This window comes from Macaca mulatta, chromosome 1 (genome assembly GCF_049350105.2).
Source record: "Macaca mulatta isolate MMU2019108-1 chromosome 1, T2T-MMU8v2.0, whole genome shotgun sequence".
In the NCBI taxonomy this organism is placed as follows: domain Eukaryota; kingdom Metazoa; phylum Chordata; class Mammalia; order Primates; family Cercopithecidae; genus Macaca; species Macaca mulatta.
The window spans coordinates 39488696-39511419 of NC_133406.1; the positions used below are offsets into that span (position 1 = coordinate 39488696).

A 22724-nucleotide genomic window follows, 5' to 3' on the forward strand; every position below is an offset into this window, starting at 1 on the left:
TCTGTGTCTTATTTCTTTTCTCAAGTCTCTCGTTCCACCTAACGAGAAACACCCACAGGTGTGGAGGGGCAGGCCACCCCTTCAATTCCTTTCTTCTCTAATACCTACTCAGCATGACCCTTGCAGTTGATGTGAGAAAAGACTGGTTGGGACAATTTTCCTTAAAATCTGAGTTGTTTTGTGATAGGCCTGAGGGACTAATGAACTTCTCTTGGACCTATTCAGTATGTTCTACCCCTTATATTCCAGAAACATAGTATACAGCACCAAAGATACCCAGCACAAGCAAATCCGGCTTTTCTGCCTATTAACAAGTACACTCACTCCTTCTCCAAAGCTATGCCCATGTGGAAGCCATACCTAGATACCACACTGCAGCCCTTTATCAGTATTCAAGGTTAGGGTGCAGCAAGTTATATGGTTAACAAACAGCCCGGTGATTCCTATGCAACCAGGCTTAGGGGAACAACTCCATAAAAATTATAAAACAAAACCAAATTCTTTAATTTGTAAAAACTATACTAATGACCATCTTTAAGAAAGGATACAATGAAAAGGAGTAATCCTACAATGAAAAGGAGTAATCCTTCAGTCTTCAAATACTGTATTGATTATCTAGAAAAAAAAGTTATCTTTTGCTCTCTTCATAGTCACAAGTTCATCTTGTGACTTATCTACCAATTTAAAGCTCTTGCATTCAGCCAAAGTTTCCATCGTATAGTAGGATCACTCTAACTTTTACCTACTACTATCACTTCTATTTTGCCCATGCAGATGCAGAAGCTGAAGCCCAAGGTCACATCAACAGTAAAGGGTGGGGACCGACCCTTTTATTAAGGTTACCTTGGTCAAACAAGACACAAGACTATCTAGTTATCTAGCTGTCTAGCTCTCTCTCTCTCTTACTTCTCTTTCGCGCCCCCATATATCATGAGAATGATATTTAGAGGCCACACCCTAGGTCCAAATCAGGTGGAACCCAAGAGAAATTCAGATTTGGCATTCTTTGGTGGCAATTTTAGGAATATACTGAAGGTACTCCCCCCAGAAGGGCACTATACTTTCTTATGGAATATCTTATTTAACTTCGGTAAGATAAGAAGTGCCGTTTGCTTATGTGCACCAAGGACATCTGTGCAGTCATAGATTCCTCACAGTTGAGGTTCAGCTAAGAACTACTGACTTTATACAGATCACTATATGCATCAATACACTTTGAAGAATGGCTGTTAGTAATGCAAACTTTGAAATAACCTTTTAGGTAACTGTGAGTCATGTAGGCTTTCATACCTGGTTTTAATGATTTTGAAATGCAGACAAGCCAATGGCACTTGGGCAAAGGGTGTTTTATTCACTTCAAGTCAAGGCTGATGATTCAGACAAATGTAAATGAACCCAAAAGGTTTCATGAACCATGGTCAAGGCTTTGTGGAGAAATTATAGATGTCTCTCTGTAAATGGGCCAATTGCTTTGTAAATATCACATATGACTTAAGCCCTCAGAGTGCAAACAGGAAAAAAGGCAGCCAGAGGGAAGGCACATATGAATTTTGTGGGTGAGACTCGCGTTAGATCTACGTACTAAATTCCACTATAAAGAGGAATGTACTTCTTTTTCAGATGCTAAGGCTGTCCTGAACTTCCAGAATAACTGGAATAGGACATAAACTACCTTCTCTAAGATAAAGCCCTTCTCTACTTGAAAGCCAGGACTCATAAAGAAATATCCTAAGAGTAAAGCCATTTCTGCAGTCAAGTGAAATGATGGAATGTTGGACTGGGTTTGAGTCCCTCCCACAAAGGCGTTGCTTTGGGGGAGTTCATCATAGGGACCACTTCTGGGGATTCCTTTATCTACGTAAAAAACTAAAAGCATCTTTCTCTAAAGAGTACTAGTCCTTCATTCCTTCTTTTCAGTATTTGCATATGGCTTTGAGGGTAGGACAAGTTAGTCTTTTTCCCCACCTTATCCCTAGAGCCCTGCCCAGTGCCCAGCATGTAATTCTAGAAGCAGTTTCTGATTGATTCAGGTTCCCCAACCCAAGGAACTCAACGTTTGATCAGCTCTCACTACTTTGTCTTTCCCTTTTCCAATTGTTTATGACCTCGGACACTCAGAACCACTGATGTGAAACCACACACCTGGGTGCTCTCTCGGTGATGACTTTCTGTTCAAGGGATCAAATATATAATCAAATGGACCACTCATGACCCGCGACCTACTGGGAGGCGAGGCTGACCAGTGAGGCTGGCAATACCATGTGAGTGGGTCCACCTGGGAAGGTTCCAAGTAGTGAGGTCGTCTTCACTCGTCAGAGGAGGAAGGGATGGGTTCTTTCTTGCAGGTGCGGTGCTTGGCTCCGTGTCGTTGGAGGTGATTGGATCGGGTGAAGGCCTGGCCGCAGTCCTTACACTGGTAGGGCCTCTCTCCGTTGTGCATTCGTATGTGCTGGGCCAACTCAGAGGCAATGCGGAAGGCCCTGCCGCACTCTGCACAGAAGAATCCCTTCTCTCCGGAGTGGATCTGTTGGTGCCGCTTCAGGGTCGAAGAGCGGGCAAAGGCCTGGCCACACTGCGTGCAAGGAAAGGGCCTCTCGCCAGTGTGGATGCGCTGGTGGCGCACGAGGCGGGAGGGCTGCGCGAAAGCCACGCCGCAGTCAGCGCACTTGAAGGGTCTCTGGCCGGTGTGCAGCGTCTGGTGTTCGGACAGGTTGGAGGACTTGGTGAAGCACTTGCCGCAGGTGGGGCAGGGGAAGGGCCGCTCGCCCGAGTGCACGCGCTGGTGCTCCACCATGCGGCTGGCCACAGCGAACTCCCGGTCGCAGGCGGGGCAGCGGAAGGGCTTGGCTCCCAGGTGCGTGCGCTGGTGGCGCAGCAGCGACAGCGGCTTGTTGAAGGTCAGGCCGCACTCGGAGCACGGGAAGGGCTTATTGTTGCTGTGCATGTTGCGCTGGTGTTTGCGCAGGTCCGAAGAGCGCACGAAGGCCTTCCCGCAGTCTGGACACGGGTAGGGTTTCTCGCCTGTGTGCGTGCGGATGTGCTTCCGGTGGTCGGAGGACCAGGTGTAGGCCTTGTCGCAGAAGGAGCATTGGTAGGGCCGCTCGCCCGTGTGCAGGCGCCTGTGCTGCTGGAGCGTGCCGCGGTGGGAGTAGGCCTTCCCGCATAGCTCGCACGCGTAGCGCTTGGCGCCGCCGCGCGTCTCAGCGGGGCTCAGCGGCTTGCTGGGCTTCTGGCAGGCTCGCCCGCCCCGCAGGCGCCTGTGCGGACGCGCTTCAGCCTCTCCGTCCTCGCGCCCGCCCGCCTGGTTCTGTACTTTCCCGCTTCTTTGCGCTTTTGCCAGTACCGCGGCAGTCAGGCTGGCTGGGGTGGCCGACGCCTGCGCTGGTGTGTGTGTCTCTCGCGTGGAGAGGTCCCAGTTGCTCCCTGGCCTGGGGAAACACAACAGAGAATAGTTCTCTGCGGACGTGTCTGCACTTTTGTGCGCACAGAGATACTTTCCATTGCTGGGGAAGCTGGATGGGACAGCCAAGACTGTGCCCTGGTTGGCCCTCGAGTCTCCATCATCACCCGCAGGTAGTCGGTCCCCAAGAGGTTGCATCTGACCTAACTTGTGTGCGAGACCACTGGGAAGGGTACCCAGAGCTGTGCTTGCTCCTGGGGAACCCTGGGTCTCGTTGATCTTTGCCACATCTCTGCTCCAGCTGGCTTTCCCAGACATTTCTACTGGTTTCTGCCCCATGTCCCCAGCACTGGAGGAGTCAGAGAATTTCTCTTCCTCTTTGTCCAGTGGATGGGGCCATGGCAAGTCAGGATTGTCATATGTTACTGGGGAGCTGCCCCTTGGACAGGCCACCGGGTCAGCAGGTCCCTCTTTTTTGGCCTCCCCACCATCTTCATCATCACTCTCTAAGTTCATGCTCAGCATCTGGGTGTCATGAGCCTCCTCAGTCAAGCTGCTGAGAGGAGACACCTCTCCCCACCTGTCCTGGGAGTCCACTTGTGCCATGATGTTCAGGCGCTTCCGTTGCCTGCTCCTCTGAGGAGGAGTATTCTGCTTGGCTCAGGATACCTGCAAAAATAAAAGTATGAAGAGAAAATCACAAAAAATGTACTTAATCACTTTCATGAGCAGAGGGATTGAGGTTCCCACTACAGCTCTGTTTCCAACTGGTCTCCATCCCAGGCATATTGTTGAGCCTCACTGAAGACAGAGGCCTGGCTCTGCTGAAAATTCCAGTCATCCTTATTCCCTCTGGAGATCCCACTTGCTAGAAGCCCCAGGAGACCATGCTGTCAGGAATAGCCAGGGTGGGCCATTTGCTGGGTGCCAGCTGTGCCCTGCCCTCTCTAGGGTGCTCATCCCCAACTGCTAACCAAATGTGTCCTTTGTGAGCATGGGGGACAACTTGATGAGATGGTAGGAAGCAAGCTCTGGTCCTCCTAAGGCACTCTTACAGTGTCCCCCACTCGGGAAGCTGGAAACCAGGCTGGCTCTTGCTTTCTCTGCCAGGAGTGGAAGTCTGCCATCCCATGATGGTGTCAGCCAGGGTTACCTCTCAGGCCCTGGGCTGTGTAGGCCACCTCTTCCAAAGATAAGGAGCAGCCCTTGGGAGAATGAGGGTGAGTCAGGAAGGCACCAGCTGCCCCTCACTGATTAAGAGGGGTTTCTCAGGCCCTTGTAACTTCTGAGGAACTCCTGACTGCCAGGAAGGCTACCCATAAGCACCAAGGGGGCAGAAGATGCCCACTGAGAGCTTGACCTGTCTTTGAAATTTTGCTTCATCATAAACATTCAGGAGAGTCTTACATTTTATGTCGCATTTTTGTTTTTGTTTTTAATTGAGACGAAGTCTCGCTCTGTCACCCAGGCTGGAGTGTAGTGGCACGATCTTGGCTCACTGCAACCTCTGCCTCCCAGCTTCAGGTGATTCTCTGCCTCAGCCTCTTGAGTAGGTGGGATTACAGGCACCCACCACCATGCCTGGCTAATTTTTGTGTTTTTAGTAGAGACAGGGTTTCACCATCTTGGCTAGGCTGGTCTTGAACTCCTGACCTTGTGATCCACCTGCCTCAGCCTCCCGAAGTGCTGGGATTACAGGCGTGAGCCACTGTGCCCAGCCAGTCGCGTTTGTTTTATAGAAAATAGTATTAAAGTTACCTTGGGTTTAAATGTTTAGTCTTCCCCCAAGTGTGCCATACTGATCCCCTGGCATACCACAGATGCCCGCTGGGGTACACACCTCCTGACTCAAGAAGCCAGATGTAGGATTTCAAACATAAGGCATGAGATATGAGAGCCATTTGGGTTTTATTTTCAAACTAATTTTATCTTAGCTTGAAGACATAGAGGAAGCCTACTGGAGGACTGGTTAAAAAGGATTGGGTGACAGATTTTAAAGGAGTTACTAGAGAGGCAGGGTACTGAGGGCCTCTCTGGGGGAAAAATTGTTGGCCAGAGGGCTAAATCTGCTTTAGTCTGGAGAGAAACTTCTGAGAATCCCAGAGGGGGTATTAAAACTCTCATTTTTCTGGGCACACGTTATGAGCCCGGCACTATGTTGAGTGCTTCACAAACATAATTTCATTTATTCTTCTCAGGAAACATTAAGATAGATGCTATTGGGAGGCCGAGGTGGGCGGATGATGAGGTCAGAAGATCGAGACCATCCTGGCTAACACAGTGAAACCCTGTCTCTACTAAAAATACAAAAGAATTAGCTGGTGGTGGTGGTGGCGGAGCTTGCAGTGAGCCGAGATCGCGCCACTGCACTCCAGCCTGGGTGACAGAGTGAAACTCCGTCTAAAAAAAAAAAAAAAAAAAAAAAAAAAAAGAGATAGATGCTATTATTATTATCTTATTCTTTCAATTTTACAGACCAGGAAACTGAGCTTTATTGAGGTTACTTACCTGCCCAAGGCCACACAGCTCATAGACAGCAGCAGTGGGGTTTCTCTCTAATTTTAAGGCCATTAAGCCCCAAATGGTCCTGCCTCCCAGCTGTGGCCTTCAGACTGAAGCCTGCTCTGGGGCTGGGCTCTGCCCAAGAGCAGCTGCAGCATCCTGGGGTGAAGAGTTGTGGCTTTCTGTAGGCATCAAAGCCCCTTGTGTTTTCTGGGCCAAGGAACCTTGGCTACAGGGCCTTGCTGCTGGGCTCCTCCCTGCTCTCATTGACCCAGATTGCCCTCCGCCAAAGAGAGAGGCCAGTGGCTGCCCATCAGAGCCAGGACCCATGTTGCAGAGACCACTGCCTGGGGTGCTCAAGAGTATTAGTCACTGAGTATTTACCTTCTGAAAGCTCCTTCTCTCTACCTCTGCCCACCTTTCACTGCCTTCTCAGAAGGGATAAAAGGAGTGATCGTTGTATTTGGCTGGTCCAGTTATCCTATCCCCATCTCATTAAACTGTTCTTTCCTGGTATCTGCCTGATCATGAGCCCAGTTACCCTGTGTGTATGAAGAGGGAGCAGTATGGAGGAATCCTAACTTTCTACTCTGGATACAGAAGCCATGGAGGGAGGGAGGACACATTGCAGTTGTGACTGGAGTTCGGCATCTAATGTCTCTTTGTGCCCTCAAGCCCAGGGACCACTCCTCTTCCCTCACTGCTTCCCTCACCCATCACATTGGCAGAGGATAGCTCGCATGTCTTTTGACAGGAGCCCAGGTCTGACATATTTTCAGCATAGTGGATCTTAGGGAGTGAATGTGTAGTTCATAGAGGGGACATACCACTAGCCAACCGCATAGAACTTACTCAGACCAGCAGGCTTGATCTGGGGCTGTGGGTCCCCCAGCAGGGACAGCAAAGGAATGCTGGATTTGTATGAAATGCATGTCTTAGGTCTCTCTCTTTATGACAGCATACTGCCTGTTTCTGTGGCACTGTTCACAGATCACTGACTTTACCCGCTCCCCACCCCACCTCCAGCACAAATACCCCATTTTCCACAGCCTGTGTCTCATTCTTTTCCTCTGGGCCACAGGGGAGCCTCCTTAGGGTGGCACACAGCCCTCCACTAGCTAACCAATCTCTTCTCCAGAGCCTGTCAGGGGACTCTCTTTTCAGATGAGGAATCCCTCCTCCATGTGAAGCCATATCCCCAGTGAATACGTCCTGCTTTCTTCCTCTTGTCGCTGCCACAGGCGTGCTCTCGACCACCAGGAAGACCTGGAGGCAGGCAGGGGCACAGGGAGAGATTTTCTGGCAGTCTACACAAATATACCTGGTCTGAAAGAGGAACACTGATGCCATGGTATGGCGGGCCCCTCTGCTCCCCAGATGTGCTAGTCCCCAGAGGCTGTCAGAGCACAGTCCTTTGCTGGAACTTCCTCTGCACTTGCCAGCTAGGAGTGGACCAAATGCAGCGTCTGACTCCCCAACCTCATACATCCATCAACACTCTGCAGAAGCCTACCCTAAGGGCTTGTTGCAACCCCAGCCCATACCCCTCTTCTTTCCTTCATTCTTTCCATATTGTACTAAAGTCCATCCCAGGCAGCCACCTCCTACTTTCTCATCTGCTCACCGCCTTCAGGCCTTGCTCTCCACTCCTGGCTCACACACAGACAGTTGCTTACCTGGGAAATGCAGACAGCAGTGTGGGCCCCCTGCCCTGGCTTCTGTGACACGTGGGCTCTCAGCAACAGGAACCAGAGTTGGGTACAAATCAGCAGAGATGGTGTCTCTGTCTCTCATGCTTTGTGTCCAGTCCAGCAGCTGCAGAGAGAGCCTCTGGAGGTGGGGCCAGTGTAATACACTCAACCTTCCTGCCTGCATCCAGAGAGCAGCCTGGGAAATAGAGTGGGGCTGCCCTCTCTCACTGCCTGAACCGATCCTCTGACTCCCTCTGCTCCTGCCTCCCCTCGCTGCCAAAGCCAGCCTTCCTCCTTCCCTCCTGTCAGTCATCCTGCATGTGGCTCTATGCCTCCTGTTCACTTTCACTCCTTCCTTCCACAGAGCAGTCCATCCTTCACTTTAGCCCTGGTATGCCCACGGGCCACATGTCACTTGTGGGCTTCCTGGGTAGCATGCTTTTTCCCTCCTTGGAAGGCAGAACAGAGTATTTGGCCTATATGCCCACCTCCCTATTCTAGTACCCACCTTTTGCAGGACTGTGAGTCGCAGAACTCAGGAGTTGGGATTCCCAGAATTCTTTGCAGCAGCCCATTCGTTGGCTCAAAGATGCCCCCAGCCTTTTAACTGGGAGTAGGGGTGCAGGGAGATGGTTTTCTGTCTTATGCATACAGATGCCAGGCCTGTCTGGGGTCTCTACACTTCAGCATTGGTTCCCATGCAAGCTCATTTTGAAGAGAAGGATTGGCCCAAGGTAGAAGATTCAGTACATTGAGAATTTTTATCCACTCAAGTCTAATGTGCATTTATTAGGATGAACATTCACGGCATTAAAATAGGTGATGGAAGTGTGGTTCCTGTGACATCACTAGGTGGTCACAAAGTATACTGATTGACAGTAGGGTCTGGATCTGGGTTTGAATCTTACTACTCACTAGCTGTGTGATCTTGGGCAAGTTATTTAACTTCTGTGTGCCTTAGTGTCTCATCTGCAAAACAAGGACTAGGATACTGTTGCCATTATGGAAGTTTGGAGAAGATTAAATGAGATAATGCATGTAAGGAGCTTAGCTCAGTGTCTGGAACATAGCAAGTACCCAAAAACGTTAGCTGCTTTCATTGTTATTATTGATTTTTTAAAATTTTATTTTAAGTTCCGGGATACATGTGCAGGATGTGCAGGTTTGTTACATAGGTAAACATGTGCCATGGTGGTTTGCTGAGCCTATCAACCCTTCCTTCACCTAGGTATTAAGCCCGGCATGCATCAGCTATTTTTCCTGATGCTCTCTCCACCCCGCACTCCCCCAACTGGCCCCAGTATGTGTTGTTCCCCTTCCTGTGTCCATATGTTCTCGTTGTTCAGCTCCCATTTATAAGTGAGAACGTGCGGTGTTTGGTTTTCTGTTCCTTTGTCAGTTTGCTGAGGATAATGGCCTCCGGCTCCATCCCTGTCCCTGTGAAGGATATGATCTTGTTCCTTTTTATGGCTGCATGGTATTCCATGGTGTATATATACCACATTCTCTTTATCCAGTCTGTCATTGATGGGCATTTGTGTTGATTCCAAGTCTGCTATTGTGAATAGTGCTGCATTGAACATATGCATGCATGTATCTTTATAACAGAATGATTTATATTCCTTTGGATATATTCCCAGTAATGGGATTGTGGATCAAATGGTATTTCTGGTTCTAAATCTTTGAGGAATTGCTACACTGTCTTCCACAATGCTTGAACTAATTTACATTCCCACCAACAGTGTAAAAATGTTCTTATTTCTTCGCAACCTCACCAGCATCTGTTGTTTCTTGACTTTTTGATAATCGCTATTCTGACTTGCATGAGATGATATCTCATTGTGGTTTTGATTTGCATTTCTCTAATCATCAGTAATGTTGAGCGTTTTTACATATGTTTGCTGGCTGCATGTATGTCTTCTTTTGAGAAGCATCTGTTCACGTTCTTTGCCCACTTTTTAATGTGGTTGTTTGTGGGGGTTTTTGTAAATTTGCTTAAGTTCCTTGTAGATTCTGGATATTAGACCTTTGTCAGACGGATAGATTGAAAAAATTTTCTCCCATTCTATAGGTTGTCTGTTCACTCTGATAGTTTATTTTACTGTGCAGAAGCTCTTTGGTTTAATTTGATCCCATTTGTCAATTTTTGCTTTTGTTGCAATTGCTTTTGGCAATTTCATAAAATCTTTCCCTATGCCTATATCCTGAAAGTTATTGCCTAGATTTTCTTCTAGGGTTTTTATAGTTTTGGGTTTTACATTTAAGTCTTTAATTCATCTAGTGTTAATTTTTGTGTAAGGTGTAAGGAAGTGGTCCAGTTTCACTTTTCTGCATATGGCTAGCCAGTTCTCCTAGCACCATTTATTAAATAGGGAATCCTTTCCCCATTGCTTGTTTTTGTCAGGTTTTCGGAAGATCAGATGGTTGTAGATGTGTGGTTTTATTTCTAAGTTCTCTTTCTGTTCCATTGGTCTATGTGCCTGTTTTTGTACCAGACCATGATGTTTTGGTTACTGTAGCCTTGTATTATAGTTCAAAGTTGGGTAGCATGATGCCTTTATCTTTGTTACTTTTACTTAGGATTGTCTTGGCTCTACAAGCTCTTGTTTGGTTCTATATGAATTTTAAAATAGTTTTTTCTAACTCTGTGAAGAAAGTCTGTGGTAGTTTAATGGGAATAGCATTGAATCTATAAATTGCTTTGGGCAGTATGGCTATTTTCACAATATTGGTTCTTCCTATTCGTTATTGATGATTTTGTTGTTTTTAGGGAAGACATCATTCCAAGGCTTCTTTTATATCCCCGTGGCCCTGTTGAAGCTGCAACTCTTCTGAACAGCAGTTTTCAGAATGTGATCCAGAAAAACAGGTTTCACTGTCCCCTTGGTGTTTTTAAGGCATGGTTTCAGAGGAAAGACGCAGGCAGCAGAGACATACCTCTAGGTCTCTGAGTCTGAATATCTGGAATAGGGTTCAAATTCTGAAGTCCATAGAGCCTCTGAAATAAAGTGCAGAATGTGGCAAATATGTGGAATGTGCTGTTCTGACAAGAGGATTCTTGAAGGGGCCATGATCCAAAAAATGTTGAGAACCACTGGCATTTGGGGAGGGCATGGGATAGGGAGAGTAGGTGAACACTTAAAATAGTTCCCATAGCCACGTTATCAGTTGGTGCTGCCACTAACCCGCATCCCAACATGGTTGCTCAAAATATCCCAAGTGTCCATATGGTACAGGCTTTAAGCTTCAGATATCTTTGGCAGGAAAGTACCTAATTCTTCACTGATTGTGAAGGAGCCTGTGGAGATGAAAGTTGGAGCTGGGATGAGACAGTGTGTGTGTGTGTGTGTGTCCCTCCCATTCCCAGCCTCACAGCAATGGTACATTTATTGAGCAGTTACTAGTGCCAACACTGTGCTAGCATGCCACACACAATACCCCAATTAATCTTCATCACATCCTAATGAAGTAGCTACTACCAGTGTTACCCCCATTTACAGATGGAGGATACAGAGCCATAGGCAGCTTAAGGGCCACAGCCACACAGTTCCTACATAGTGGAGCTGCAATTTGAGCCAAGGTATCAGAGTCTGCACTCTTAACCACTACCACATTAGATTCCCAAACACTGTCCCTCAGAGCCTGCGCACTTGGCCTTTGCTTGACTCTACCCTTGTTTCCTCCTGGAAACTCTTAGTCCCTCCTCCCCAAGGCTGTATGACCTGGGTATCTGTGGTCACTACAGTCATTTCCCCAGAAGGCATTCTTCTCCCTCAGCCTTGCTGCCCAGAGAGATGGTTCCCACTAAGTGCCTGCAGAGTCTTCTCACCTATTCCTCATCCAGCCTGGACAGCCTGTTTTCCATCATGCTTTATTTCTAGAAACCGTAACAATTGAGTAACTACCAGATACCTTGGGACTTTCACGTTAAATTGACCACGTGACTCCACCTTGGTTTTCAAGACACACTGGTGTTACCATCTCACTGGTATGGGATAGGCCACCTAGTGGTGAATGGGACCAGCAGTGGCCTGGAGGCTACATCAAGAGACAAGGTGTACACAAGCCCCTTATCTCCCTGAGTCACTTACCCTGATACATCCCCCAAGCCATCTTAAGAATGCTGTTTTGAAGTGCCATGTGCTTTTTATCTATGTGAGACTTCACCATCCTAATGAGTGGGCACATAGCAGGTGCAGATCAGGCCTCAGATCTGAATCCCAGATCTTGCCTATCTCGCTGGTCAACCTATTGCTCAGACTCCAAGGGACAGAAATCCCTTTTGTTTCCTGGGTATGTTTCCCTTTTGACAGCACAAGCACATTTACTGTCTTATTTAATCTTCCCAATACTCACTGTAAGGACCACCAGACATGGAGAGTGGAAGGCCCTTTCCCTAAGGCCACATCCTTTTCCTGCTTTTAAGAACTTTTGAAATCTGTATCATTCTGCCAAGTTCCTTAGGCATGGAAACAAAAGAGGTGTTCTTTTATGCATTTGTTATTATTTGCAAGTCTGCCTCTAAAATCTGGCAATTCCCCTGAGCTGCTGACTGGCAGTAGTGAAAACAAGGGTCTGCCTGCCTGTCTGGGAAGAGGAAAAGGGAGAGACTGAGGGAGGAACACAAGACATCTGGGAGAGAGAAGGGCATTTGGTGGGCATGGTGCAGGAGCTCATTTGTGCCTGTCAATGACTGGATGGGTGGAGTGGAGTGACGTGTGGAAGATGAGCCTATGTTCTTACCCATGCTCTGCTGCCAGCTGTCATCACAGCACTCTGCCTGAGCTGCTTCCAAACAGTGTAAATGGTTGGTGAGGTACCATCTAATCTTCTACTTGCCCCAGCCCTTCATCATCCTTGAGGAAGAGTGATAGAGGCACTTAAGTGGCCAAGACATGGTGGAGACTTTAAATATTGTTTTTCACGCAGGCATCAAACTTGGTTGAGTATGAATACACATGCAGAAAGCAGAATTGGACAGGAACTCAGTACACAATCTTGAGTCAGAAAGGCCTGGCTTTAAATACCACTTCTGTTTGTTGGATGATCTTAATCCATTTACTTCTTTGAGCCTCATGCTCCTCATGCATAAAATGGGAATAAGAATAATTTCATAACAGGGTTGTGAAATAACCTGAAACCACATTTTAAGAGCATTTGGTCTAGTGTTAGCTGTATAGTGGTTTTCAATAAATTATAACCCTTATTATTTTTATCCTAGAGCTATTGGGAGCTTGCTGATATCTTTACTCCATCCCTGTTCTTCCAGAATGCTAGCCCTTAATTACTTTGCTTCCAGAAGGGTGTCATTTGTTGATTCTGGTCTCCTAGCCCCAAACATTCCCACTGAGAGACTGACCAAGCAGCCTTTTTTGAGGCCAGTAACGTTCCTAGAGCAGTGATGTCATAAACCTGGGCCTGTCATCATGTGCTACACTTGGCACATGTGGCATTCAATGATAGAGTAGAAGGTTTGTGCTTTGGATGGGATGACGTTATATGGCAATGACGTCACATGTCAGTACTTCCTGGCACCCCCTGCCGAACAGTGCCAGGTAGAATGCCATCTCTTCACTAACTCAACACCACCTGCCCCAGTGAAGGCTGCACAGTGTAGTGATGGAGCATACAGGCTCTGACATCAGGCTACTTGGGTAAATCCCATTTCTACACCCTGCATGACTGTGAGCAAGTTGCTTAACCTTTCTGTGCCCTAATTTCTTTATCTGTAAATTATGGCTAATAATAATATTTAATATCTAGCTTACAGAGTTGTTGTGGGGTTTAAATGAGATGGTGTGCTTTGCAGAGTACAAGGGATGGACAAGTGCCCAATCAGTATTAGCTAACAATATAATATGGGGTAGGAAGTGGCCTCTACCTCCTGTCTAAACAGCAGAGAACCCACCTCTGGTCTCCACTGGAGCCTTTTCCTCAAACTTTCTGAAGCCCTTACCCTGTGAATGAGCTATAACCAGGTCCTACTGGGGCAGTGGTCTCTGGAGCCACTTCTGGAGCTCACCAGAAGACCAGTCCTTTCCAAGCTTCTCAAGACCCACATTGTACTGCAGTGGCCCTGCCAGATAACCCCAGAAGCCTCTGGCCCAGGCCAAGGGAGGATAAGCTGCAAGCAGTGGGATGGGCTTCACTGCAAGCAGTGGGATGGGTTCATGGAACCCTCAGGGTACAAGAGGCTGAAGATTCCAATTGTCTACTGGCATAGCAGCGTATTGTCTTGGCCCACACTGGCTACCACACCTTTCGAGGCCACAGAGACTTCAGGCCTCCACTCCTCCACATTCCACCTCAGCCTTGGGACCTTGTAGAAAACTGAGGAACACCACCACAAATGAGACTTCTGGGAATCTTCTATACCTTAGGTTTACCTTCTGACTTTGCTGGTCCTTCTGGGCTCAGGGATGGAAGGTCTGGGGAGGTTAGAAGGGAAGATACTGCTTATCTTTAATTAATCAACACATTGAAAAAGAACCCTCTGATTTCTTATATCAGTGGGAATCCCTACAACTGAGGCTTACCAGAGCGCAGGGGCGTGATGAAGCTGTTGGAAATTTTTTAAAAAGGCATTGACCTCTGTATTTTTAATGAAGAGATCTAAGAAATTATCTAGTGCAGCCTCTCTATTTTACTGGTGTTAAGATTGAAATATTCATTTATTTGTTCCATCATTCATTTACTCACCAAACATTTGTTGAGCTTTTACTATGTCAGTGTTTTTCAAACTGTAGGACACAATCTGTGAATATGACAGTGAATCATTTTAGTGAGCTGCAACCAACATTCTTTTTTAGAATAGATCAGAAGACAGTAGAATATATCAAAGTGTCTCACACATAAAAGTATAGTTTCATGTAATTTTTGTTTTAGGTTTATATACATAGTCTGGCGGTATATAATGAAAACTGTATCTCATAGTCTGGTTTGCTTTGATTCTTGGTCAAACACAGTTGAAAAACATTGTACATTGCATCAACCCTGCTGTACATAAGAATAATCTGGGGCCAGGTGCAGTGGCTCATGACTGTAACCTGTAGTCCCAGCACTTTGGGAGGCTGAGGCGGGAGGATCCCTTGAGCCCAGGAGTTTGAGACCAGCCTGGGCAACATAGGGAGACCTCACCTTCACAAAGAATTTTTAAAAATTAGCTGGATGTGGTGGCACGCACCTGTGGTCCCAGCTACTCAGGAGGCTGAGGCAGGAGGATCAATTAAGCTCAGGAGGTTGACGCTACAGTGAGTCATGATCAAACCACTGCACTCCAGGCTGGGCAACAGAGTGAGACCAAGTGTCAAAAAAAGGAAAAAGAAAAAAATTTTCCTCTCTGTTCTTAGAAAAAAGGAAGGAAGGAAGGAAGGAAAGAAAGAAAGAAAGAGGCAAGACAACACAGAAAAGAAGGCAGGCAGGAAGGGAGGGAGGAAGGAAGGAAGAAAGGAAGGAAGGAAGGAGAAAGGAAGGAAGAAGGAAAGAGGCAAGACAATACAGAAAAGAAAGAAGGAATGAAAAAGAAAGAAGAGAGAGAAGGAAGGAAGGAAGGAAAGGAAAGAAGGAAGGAAGACAGGGGAGGGGCAGAGGAGGGGGGAGAGGGGGAGGGAGGGAAGGGGAAGGGAGGAGAGGAGAAGAGAAGAGAGAGGAAGGGGAGGGCAGGGGCCTCATCACAGTCCGGAATTCTCCGCCATATTCCCTGATCCTTGCTTACCGCCTTGGGCAGGTGCTACCTGTTTCTCTCCGGACCGGGCTGGAGCCTCCCGGCTCTCTGGCTCCCCCTCTGGCTCACTGGAACATTGCCGCTGGGAGCCTGGCTTCCAACACAGCTGCGGAGCTCCTGGCTCCGCTGTCCTCCCAGGTCACACCACCTACATGCGCTGGCCAGGGTACAAGGGGCCTTTTCTTTCCAAGGCCCCCATCAAAACCACACGCCTCTCCTCGCAGCTGTCTAGCTCGGCTGCCTGAACACAGAAGTAATTCACAGGAGATGTGGAAGGGCGTTTGAGGTTTCCATAAAAACATACCTCCCTTTTCCTTTTTCAACTGCTGCACTGAACGTAACCAGAGAAGACCTCTCTTCATAGCCCTCTGGCCACGGGTGTGAAGCAAGTTTCTTGAAAGAAATTTCCTTTAGGGCTGCTGGAGTGCGGCATCCCTCTGTAGGTGTGGATTCTCCTGGCAGGATGAGCTGTGGCTTGTATTTTTTTGCCTGTATTAAACAGTGAGCATGTCTATTCTTCGAAAAGACCATGAAAACCTCTGGCAAATCTAATGGGGAGTGGGGGCTGGGTGAGTTAAAAATAAATAAAATATAAGTAAGGTATAAAAATATAAAGGCATACTTTGAGCAATTTTATGTCATCATGTTTGAAAACATCAAGGAAGCAAATTACATTCTTGTACATATGTAGAATTGAAATCTTACATTTGGAATAAAAAGTATCAACGATCTGCTAATAGCTGGGCCTCATCAGATGAAAGTGCCTGGGCCAGCCCCAGTCCTTGGCCTTGCAGAGACAAAATCTCTATTTTGCCACCGTTCCCCCACCCACCCACCACCACCTCCACCCCAGGTGCCCAGGTTAGTTAGGGAAGGCCAGTGCTGTGAGGGCTCCAGGCATGGCTAATCTGGAGAGCAAGCTTCTGCCCTTAAGCCAGGTTTTCTCACTTAGGAGGGGAGGGAGGATGAGAGATGGCAGAGGCCCTTTGCACAGTGATGTGCAGTCCTTCTTGACCAGGAAAACCGGGGCTGCCGAGGATCCCAGGACACTCCTGAAGGCTCACCAGCCTGGCTCTGTGCATAGGGCAGTGTAGACAAGCTGAACTACAGCACCAAGAGCACTGACTCAGAGCTGGGGCTGGCATCAGGAGCCTGGTGCCTCTTCTGCACCCCAAGGACACAGCTGTGTAACCGCACCCAGGTTCAGCTGCTTGCTGCTGCAAAACCAGAGGCAAGGGTTGCTGGGAGGAAAAGCAAAGCCAGCAAACCCAGAAGATGGCAAGTTAGCATTCTAAGTACCATCTTACATTTTATAACTTACCATAGAGTTTTTAAAGGGATACGTGGTATAGAGGACATGTGGGAGTGGTACAGGGTACTGGGCTTGTGTGTCTTGTTCCAATGGCTATCTTGGTTAATTGCTCCTCAGGAGGTCTGGTTGGTATATCCTGATTTTGGCCCAGTTGTTCACAATTCCCCGTAAGTGGGAGGAGTGGGGCACCTGGATTGTTTTAATATTAGCCTCTGGGAGTTCTTAGGTAAGAGCATAATTAGATAAGCATGCACTGATGAGGGGAGTGTCTAGGGAGGGAAGGAATGAAGGGGTAAGAGGGGAAGGAAGGAAGAAAAGGAAATGGGTGATTTTTAAAACAGAGGTTCCCAGTTATATCTGCACAGGGCCCAGTTACCTGTGGCCCCGGCTGCAGGTTTGCTCTCACACAACCTATATGGGCAGTACTGGGGATAGACCTGAGTTCTCGCTTTGCCGAGTCCCTTTTCCTGTTCCCTGGCAGGCCATTCTCCTGTTGACACATCTTCCACTGTAAAGGTTGCTCCTTAGTTAGCACCCCGCTATAGTTTCATCCCAGTCCCAGTGACACTGTCTCAGCACCTTCAGTGGACATGGGGGCTTCCTGAGCCTGTTCAGCTCTGTGTTTCCGGGCCACACACCAACTCCTTGGGTGGTTTACCCTCACCCATTAGGATTCTTCCTCTTAAAAGGTGAAGACATTGCCAAGCTTCAGAACAGCCTTACTGTAGCCATCTGTCTGCTTAGTACAGGTTGAGCACCACTAACCTCAAAATCCAAAGTCTGAAATGCTCCAAAATCCAAAACTTTCAGAACACCGACATGATGCCACAAGTGAAAAATTCTACACCTGACCTCATGTGACAGGTCATAGCCAAAATGCAGGTGCACAACACACAGTTTATTCAGAATGCCTCCTCATCCTAAGGGACCAACCTCCTGCCCCCCAACTGCTTTGAATGTTTCTCCTCATCTGAAAAAAACACAAATTACAGCACACAGTGACCTTTTAATCAAAACACAGCATTGTAGTTGAAAGCCTGTTGTTTGTTGCTGCTGTTGTCTGACAGCTGATACAGGTATTCTGGTGATGCTACTGTGCCGCTTACTTACCCAGAACACATTATTTTTTGATTGTATTAATAATGTATCTTTTTTTTACTGTTTACTTATGTGTGAATAAGTATAGAAAATGATTGCTTATTGGTAGCATCTACATTTAGAGTCAGGAATGATGATGCCAAACCACCATGTATTGTCCACATGAGTGGCTGAGAAAGTGACACCTGTGCTTTCTAATGGCTCAATGTATGCAAACTTTATTTCATACACAGAATTATTGAAAATATTGTATAAAATTAACCTTGGACTATATATATAAGGTGTATATGAAACATAAATGAATTTTGTGTTTAGACTTGGGTCCCATCCCCAAGATATCTCATTATGTATATGCACATATTCCAAAATATGAAATCTGTAACATTGCTGGTTCCAAGTATTTTGGATAAGGGATACTCAACTTATATAATGAGAAAAGGCAGGAGCATGGAGTACAACTTTGGAGTCAGAAAGGCTTGGGTTCACATCCCTGCTCTGCCACTTGCTAGTTGTATGACCTTGATGAAGTTCTCTGGCTTCTCTCAGGCATGTCTGTGTAGGAGGGGCAGTGGGGTTAACAGCGTCTCTCTTTTGGAACTTCTGTATGTGTTATGCAGAGACACATTGCATCATCACCTTGCACAGTGCAAGAGCTCAATGCGTAACAGCTGTGTTGTTTTCAAATGGTAGAAAACATGGAGAGACTGGTAGCTGAGAAAAAAAAAATGAGAAAAGAACTGCAGTCCTATTGTTGTCTGAGTTTCTCTATTCAAGACTCAGTACTTGATGATGTTTATGGACCTCTTCAAACATGGCTTCCAAACTGAACACGATGTTTTGGGTGCAGCTGGTCTGACCATTATGGAGCAGAGAAGACTTGGCTCTTCCTCATTTCTGGTTCTCTCTTGGTATCCCCAAAGCTTTGGCCTTGCTGATGGGCCCAACCACCTAACCCCCTCAGTGTTAAGAAACATCCCAAAGCATTTTGTACATAAGCAATGGTGATGTCACATCTCTTCTATGCTATTTTTGGGTAGCTGGACTTCTCTTGTGAGTTGAATTTTGATTTGGGGGTACAAGATGTTATATTAGGGACCAACATATCTGAAGAGAAGGGGGATCAACAGAATTGGGTAGAGGAAGATGAGGCCCAACAAAGCCTCAGCCAACCTGGCAGAAAGCTTTGGAGCAAGTTTCCTTGGGTAGAGTGCCCAGCATTGGGCCAGAGAGGCCAGCTCTTTCAATACCAGGTCACCAGATATAGGAGGCACTGGAAAGGCTATGATCTCGGACAAGGCAGCTCTCTGCAGCTGAAGCAAACTCTGAAGGATATGACAGCTAGAAGGCGTCTGCTGACTGCATTCCCCACAGCTGATAGCAAGTGCTTCTCTGGAGGAAGATCTGGGCAGCACATCTCCATGTGTGTACCTCTGTACCCGGGTGTAGCACCTACAATTTCCACTTCAACCCAGCTGCAGAGGCCAATGCTGTCCTATGTAAGAGAGGACTTTTCTCTCTTACTGCTTCTTCCTCACACAGACCAGCTTCTAGAAACCCTTATCTACACATGCTGTCTCCACTTTTTCTCATTCAATTTACTCTTCAAGCCTGTTATATTCTAGCCTCTACCCTCCATCTAATTGAAATTACTCTAGTCAAGGGCATTGACCTCCATTTAGGAAAAGCCAAAATACACATTTTTTGTCTCTTACTGAAACGCTCAGCCTCAGTAAACATGGTTGGCCTCTCCCTCCTTCCCCACTTTCCTTTCCTGGCTTCGTCATATTGACACTACACTCTCTCTATGTCTCTTTTCCGCCTCTTCCTGTCTGTAAATGTCAGCATTCTCCAGAATTTGGCCCTAAGTGCTCCATTCCTCTAACTTCTCTTCTGTCTCTTCTGTTCTCTCTCTTTTCCTCTTCTCTCTTCTCTTCTTTAATATTTTCTTCCCCTTCCCTTTATCTCCCCACTTTCCCTCTTTTCTCCCCTCCTCTTCCTTTCTCTCCTCTCCTCTCTTCTTATCTCTTGTTTTCTCCATATGCTCTCTCTAGGTGATTTTATTCATGCTCATGGCTTGAAATCTCACCTATATTCTAAAAACCGCCAAAAATATATCTCTGAATTCCAGATTTCTATAATTCAACTGCGTGGTTTTACTCATTATCATCCTAAACGTAACCATTCAAAACTGAATCCCCCAAATCTACTCCTCTCTGAGATGTTACCATCTCAATAAATGACACCAACAATTGGCTTGGTTAAGCCAAAATCCTGAGAGTTATTCTTTTACCCTGATTTTTTTCACCACCTTGTCTGTTGGATCAGCTTGTCCTATTGATTTAATCTCCAAACTGTATACTGATGTAATTTACTTCCCTTCACCACCATTGCCACTTCTGTAGCACAAGCCGTCATCGCCTACTTCCTGGAATACTGAAGTTGCCTTGTTATTGGTCTTCACGTGAGCATTTTTGCTCCCCTACAATCCATTCTCCACATGACAACCACAGCGATCTTTTTGTAAGTTATGAATTTGTTAAATATATATTGAGTGCCTACTATGAGCTTGATACTGCTCAAGGCCTGGGGATATAGCAGGAAAAGAGAGAGGAGAGAGAGAGAGAGAAAGAGAGAGAAAAGAGGAAGGAGGAGGAGAAGGGGGAGGAGAAGAAAGAGGAAAGAGAAGAGGGGAAAAGGAAAAGAAAACAAAGTGCTACCTTTCTACTTCCAAGGAGTTCACATTTCTTGCCAGGACAAAAAAAAAAAAAAAAAAAAATAGGCTAAAGAGTGCTTTAGAAGGTGATGAAAACTATGAAGTGCTATGGAGACAAATCAAGTGGGAAGTGGGTGATAATAGGGCAAGAGGATGGGAAGTGAGTAGAGGGTCATCTGGAAAGACTCTGATGTGACTTTCAGCAAGTACCTGAAAGAAGTGAAGGAGTAAACCATGTCACTCTCTTGTTTGGGGTATGCAGGGAAGGGAAGAGAGAGAGAGTGTTCTAGGCAGAACAGTAAATGTAAAGGCCATGAGTTCAGATCCTGCCTGGCATGTTTGACAGACAGCCAGTGAGGCTGAGGGAAAGACAGCAGGAAAAGAGGACAGAGTAGCCAGGGCCTGATTGTGTACGGCCATGAAGATTATGTAAGGAACTGGCTTTATCTGGAGTCAGATGGGAACCATTCAGAGAGTTTTGTGTAGAGGGAGGCATCAATTCATTCACCTGACAAATATTTGTTTAGTACTTACTATGCACCCATTTGGGCTTCAGGGTTTTATCAGTGAATAAAACAAACACAAATTGTACCATCAAGAGCTTATAGAACTAAAAGCCTATACTATAAAAGAAGAAAGGTCTCAGATAATGACCTTAGTTTCCATTTTAAGAAACTAGGAAAAAGAAGATCACATAAATCTAAAGTTACTAAAATAAAGGAAATGATAAAGATTACAGTCAAAAGGAAAAAATAGAAAACAAATACAACAGAAAAACAACAATATTGGCTGGGCATAGTGCTTCACACCTGTAATCCCAGCACTTTGGGAGGCCAGGGTGGGTGAATCACTTGAGGTCAGGAGTTCGAGACCAGCCTGGCCAACATGGTGAAACCCCATCTCTACTAAAAATATAAAAATTAGCCAGGCATGGTGGCATGCACCTGTAATCCTAGCTACTCTGGAGGCTGAGGCAGAAGAATTGCTTGAACCTGAGAGGAGGAGATGCAGTGAGCTGAAATCACGCCACTGCACTCCAGGCTAGGCGACAGAGTGAGACTCCATCCCAGAAAAAAAAGAAAAAAGAGAGAGACAGAGAAATAATAACAATGGAACCAAAGGCTGATTCTTGAGAAAATCAATAAAATTGAAAAACCTCTGATCTGATTGATTAGGTAAAAAAGAAAGAAAACATCCTAAATTTAACCATCAGGAATAGAAGATATGACATCTCCATAGATTCTACAGATATTAAAAGGATAATAAGGAAATGTTATGAACAACTTTGTCCCTACAAATTTTATAACTTAGAATAGTTAACTTGCATATCCCTAAAACACCTCCTTGTTCTCCATATTTGTTGAAGTTCTGTATAACCGTCAGTGTCACTACCACAGGCTGGAAGTTCCTTTAGAGCAGGGACCAGATCTTTTTCCTAGCCAGTCCCCTGTGACTGGCCATAAAATAAAAACACTATACTGAGAAAGGGCCTGGTGCCAAAATAATAGATTTTATCCAGCAAAGAGTGAGGTCAATGGCCGGGTGTGGTGGCTCATGCCTGTAATCCCAGCACTTTGGGAGGCCAAGGCAGGCAGATCGCCTGAGCTCAGGAGTTCGAGACCAGCCTGGCCAACATGGTGAAACCCTGTCTCTACTAAGATACAAAAAATTAGCTGGGCGTGGTGATGCGCACCTATAGCTACTTGGGAAACTGAAGAATGAGAATCGCTTGAGCCCGGGAGGCGGAGGTTGCAGTGAGCCAAGATGGCGCCACCACACTTCAGCTTGGGCTACAGAGTGAGACTCCATCTCAAAAAAAAAAAAAAAAAAAGTGAGGTCAAAATGCAGGTGTCCCCTGAAATGCCATTAGAATTAATAAACATATTCAGCAAAGAAGATGAATAGAAAGTCAACACATATTTCTATCCACTAACAATATTTCTACCCACTAACAATAAGCAATGTTAAAAAGAAAGTAAGAGAACAAATTCATTTACAATGGCATCAGAAAGAAGACCATACTTTGGAATTAACTAAAGAGCTGAAAGACTTTACAATGAAAGCTATAAAACGTCTTTGAAAGAAATTAAAGGAGACTTAATAAATGGAAACACAACTTATGTTTATGGATTGGAAGATGCATTATTAAGATGTAAATACTACCCAAAGCAATCTACCAATTTAATACAATTCCTATCAAAATCCCAATAACCACTTTTGTAGAAATGAAAAAATCTTAAAATTTATATGAAATCTCAAGGGACTCAAAACAACCAAAACAATTT

At 46.1% G+C, this 22724-nt stretch overlaps 1 protein-coding gene across 1 annotated transcript; it reads right to left on the reverse strand.

Moving 5' to 3' along the window:
- Positions 1 to 1325: 1325 nt before the first annotated feature.
- ZNF648 (zinc finger protein 648) lies at positions 1326 to 4070 on the reverse strand. Its single transcript, XM_001114945.5, has one exon. The coding sequence runs from the start codon at positions 4004 to 4006 to the stop codon at positions 2306 to 2308; it is 1701 nt and encodes a 566-aa protein (XP_001114945.3). The 5' UTR covers positions 4007 to 4070; the 3' UTR covers positions 1326 to 2305.
- Between the last annotated feature and the right edge of the window lie 18654 nt (positions 4071 to 22724).

Excerpts from the sequence above, each read along its gene's own strand:
- ZNF648 (XM_001114945.5), bottom strand. The coding sequence starts at position 4,006 with ATGGCACAAGTGGACTCCCAGGACAGGTGGGGAGAGGTGTCTCCTCTC.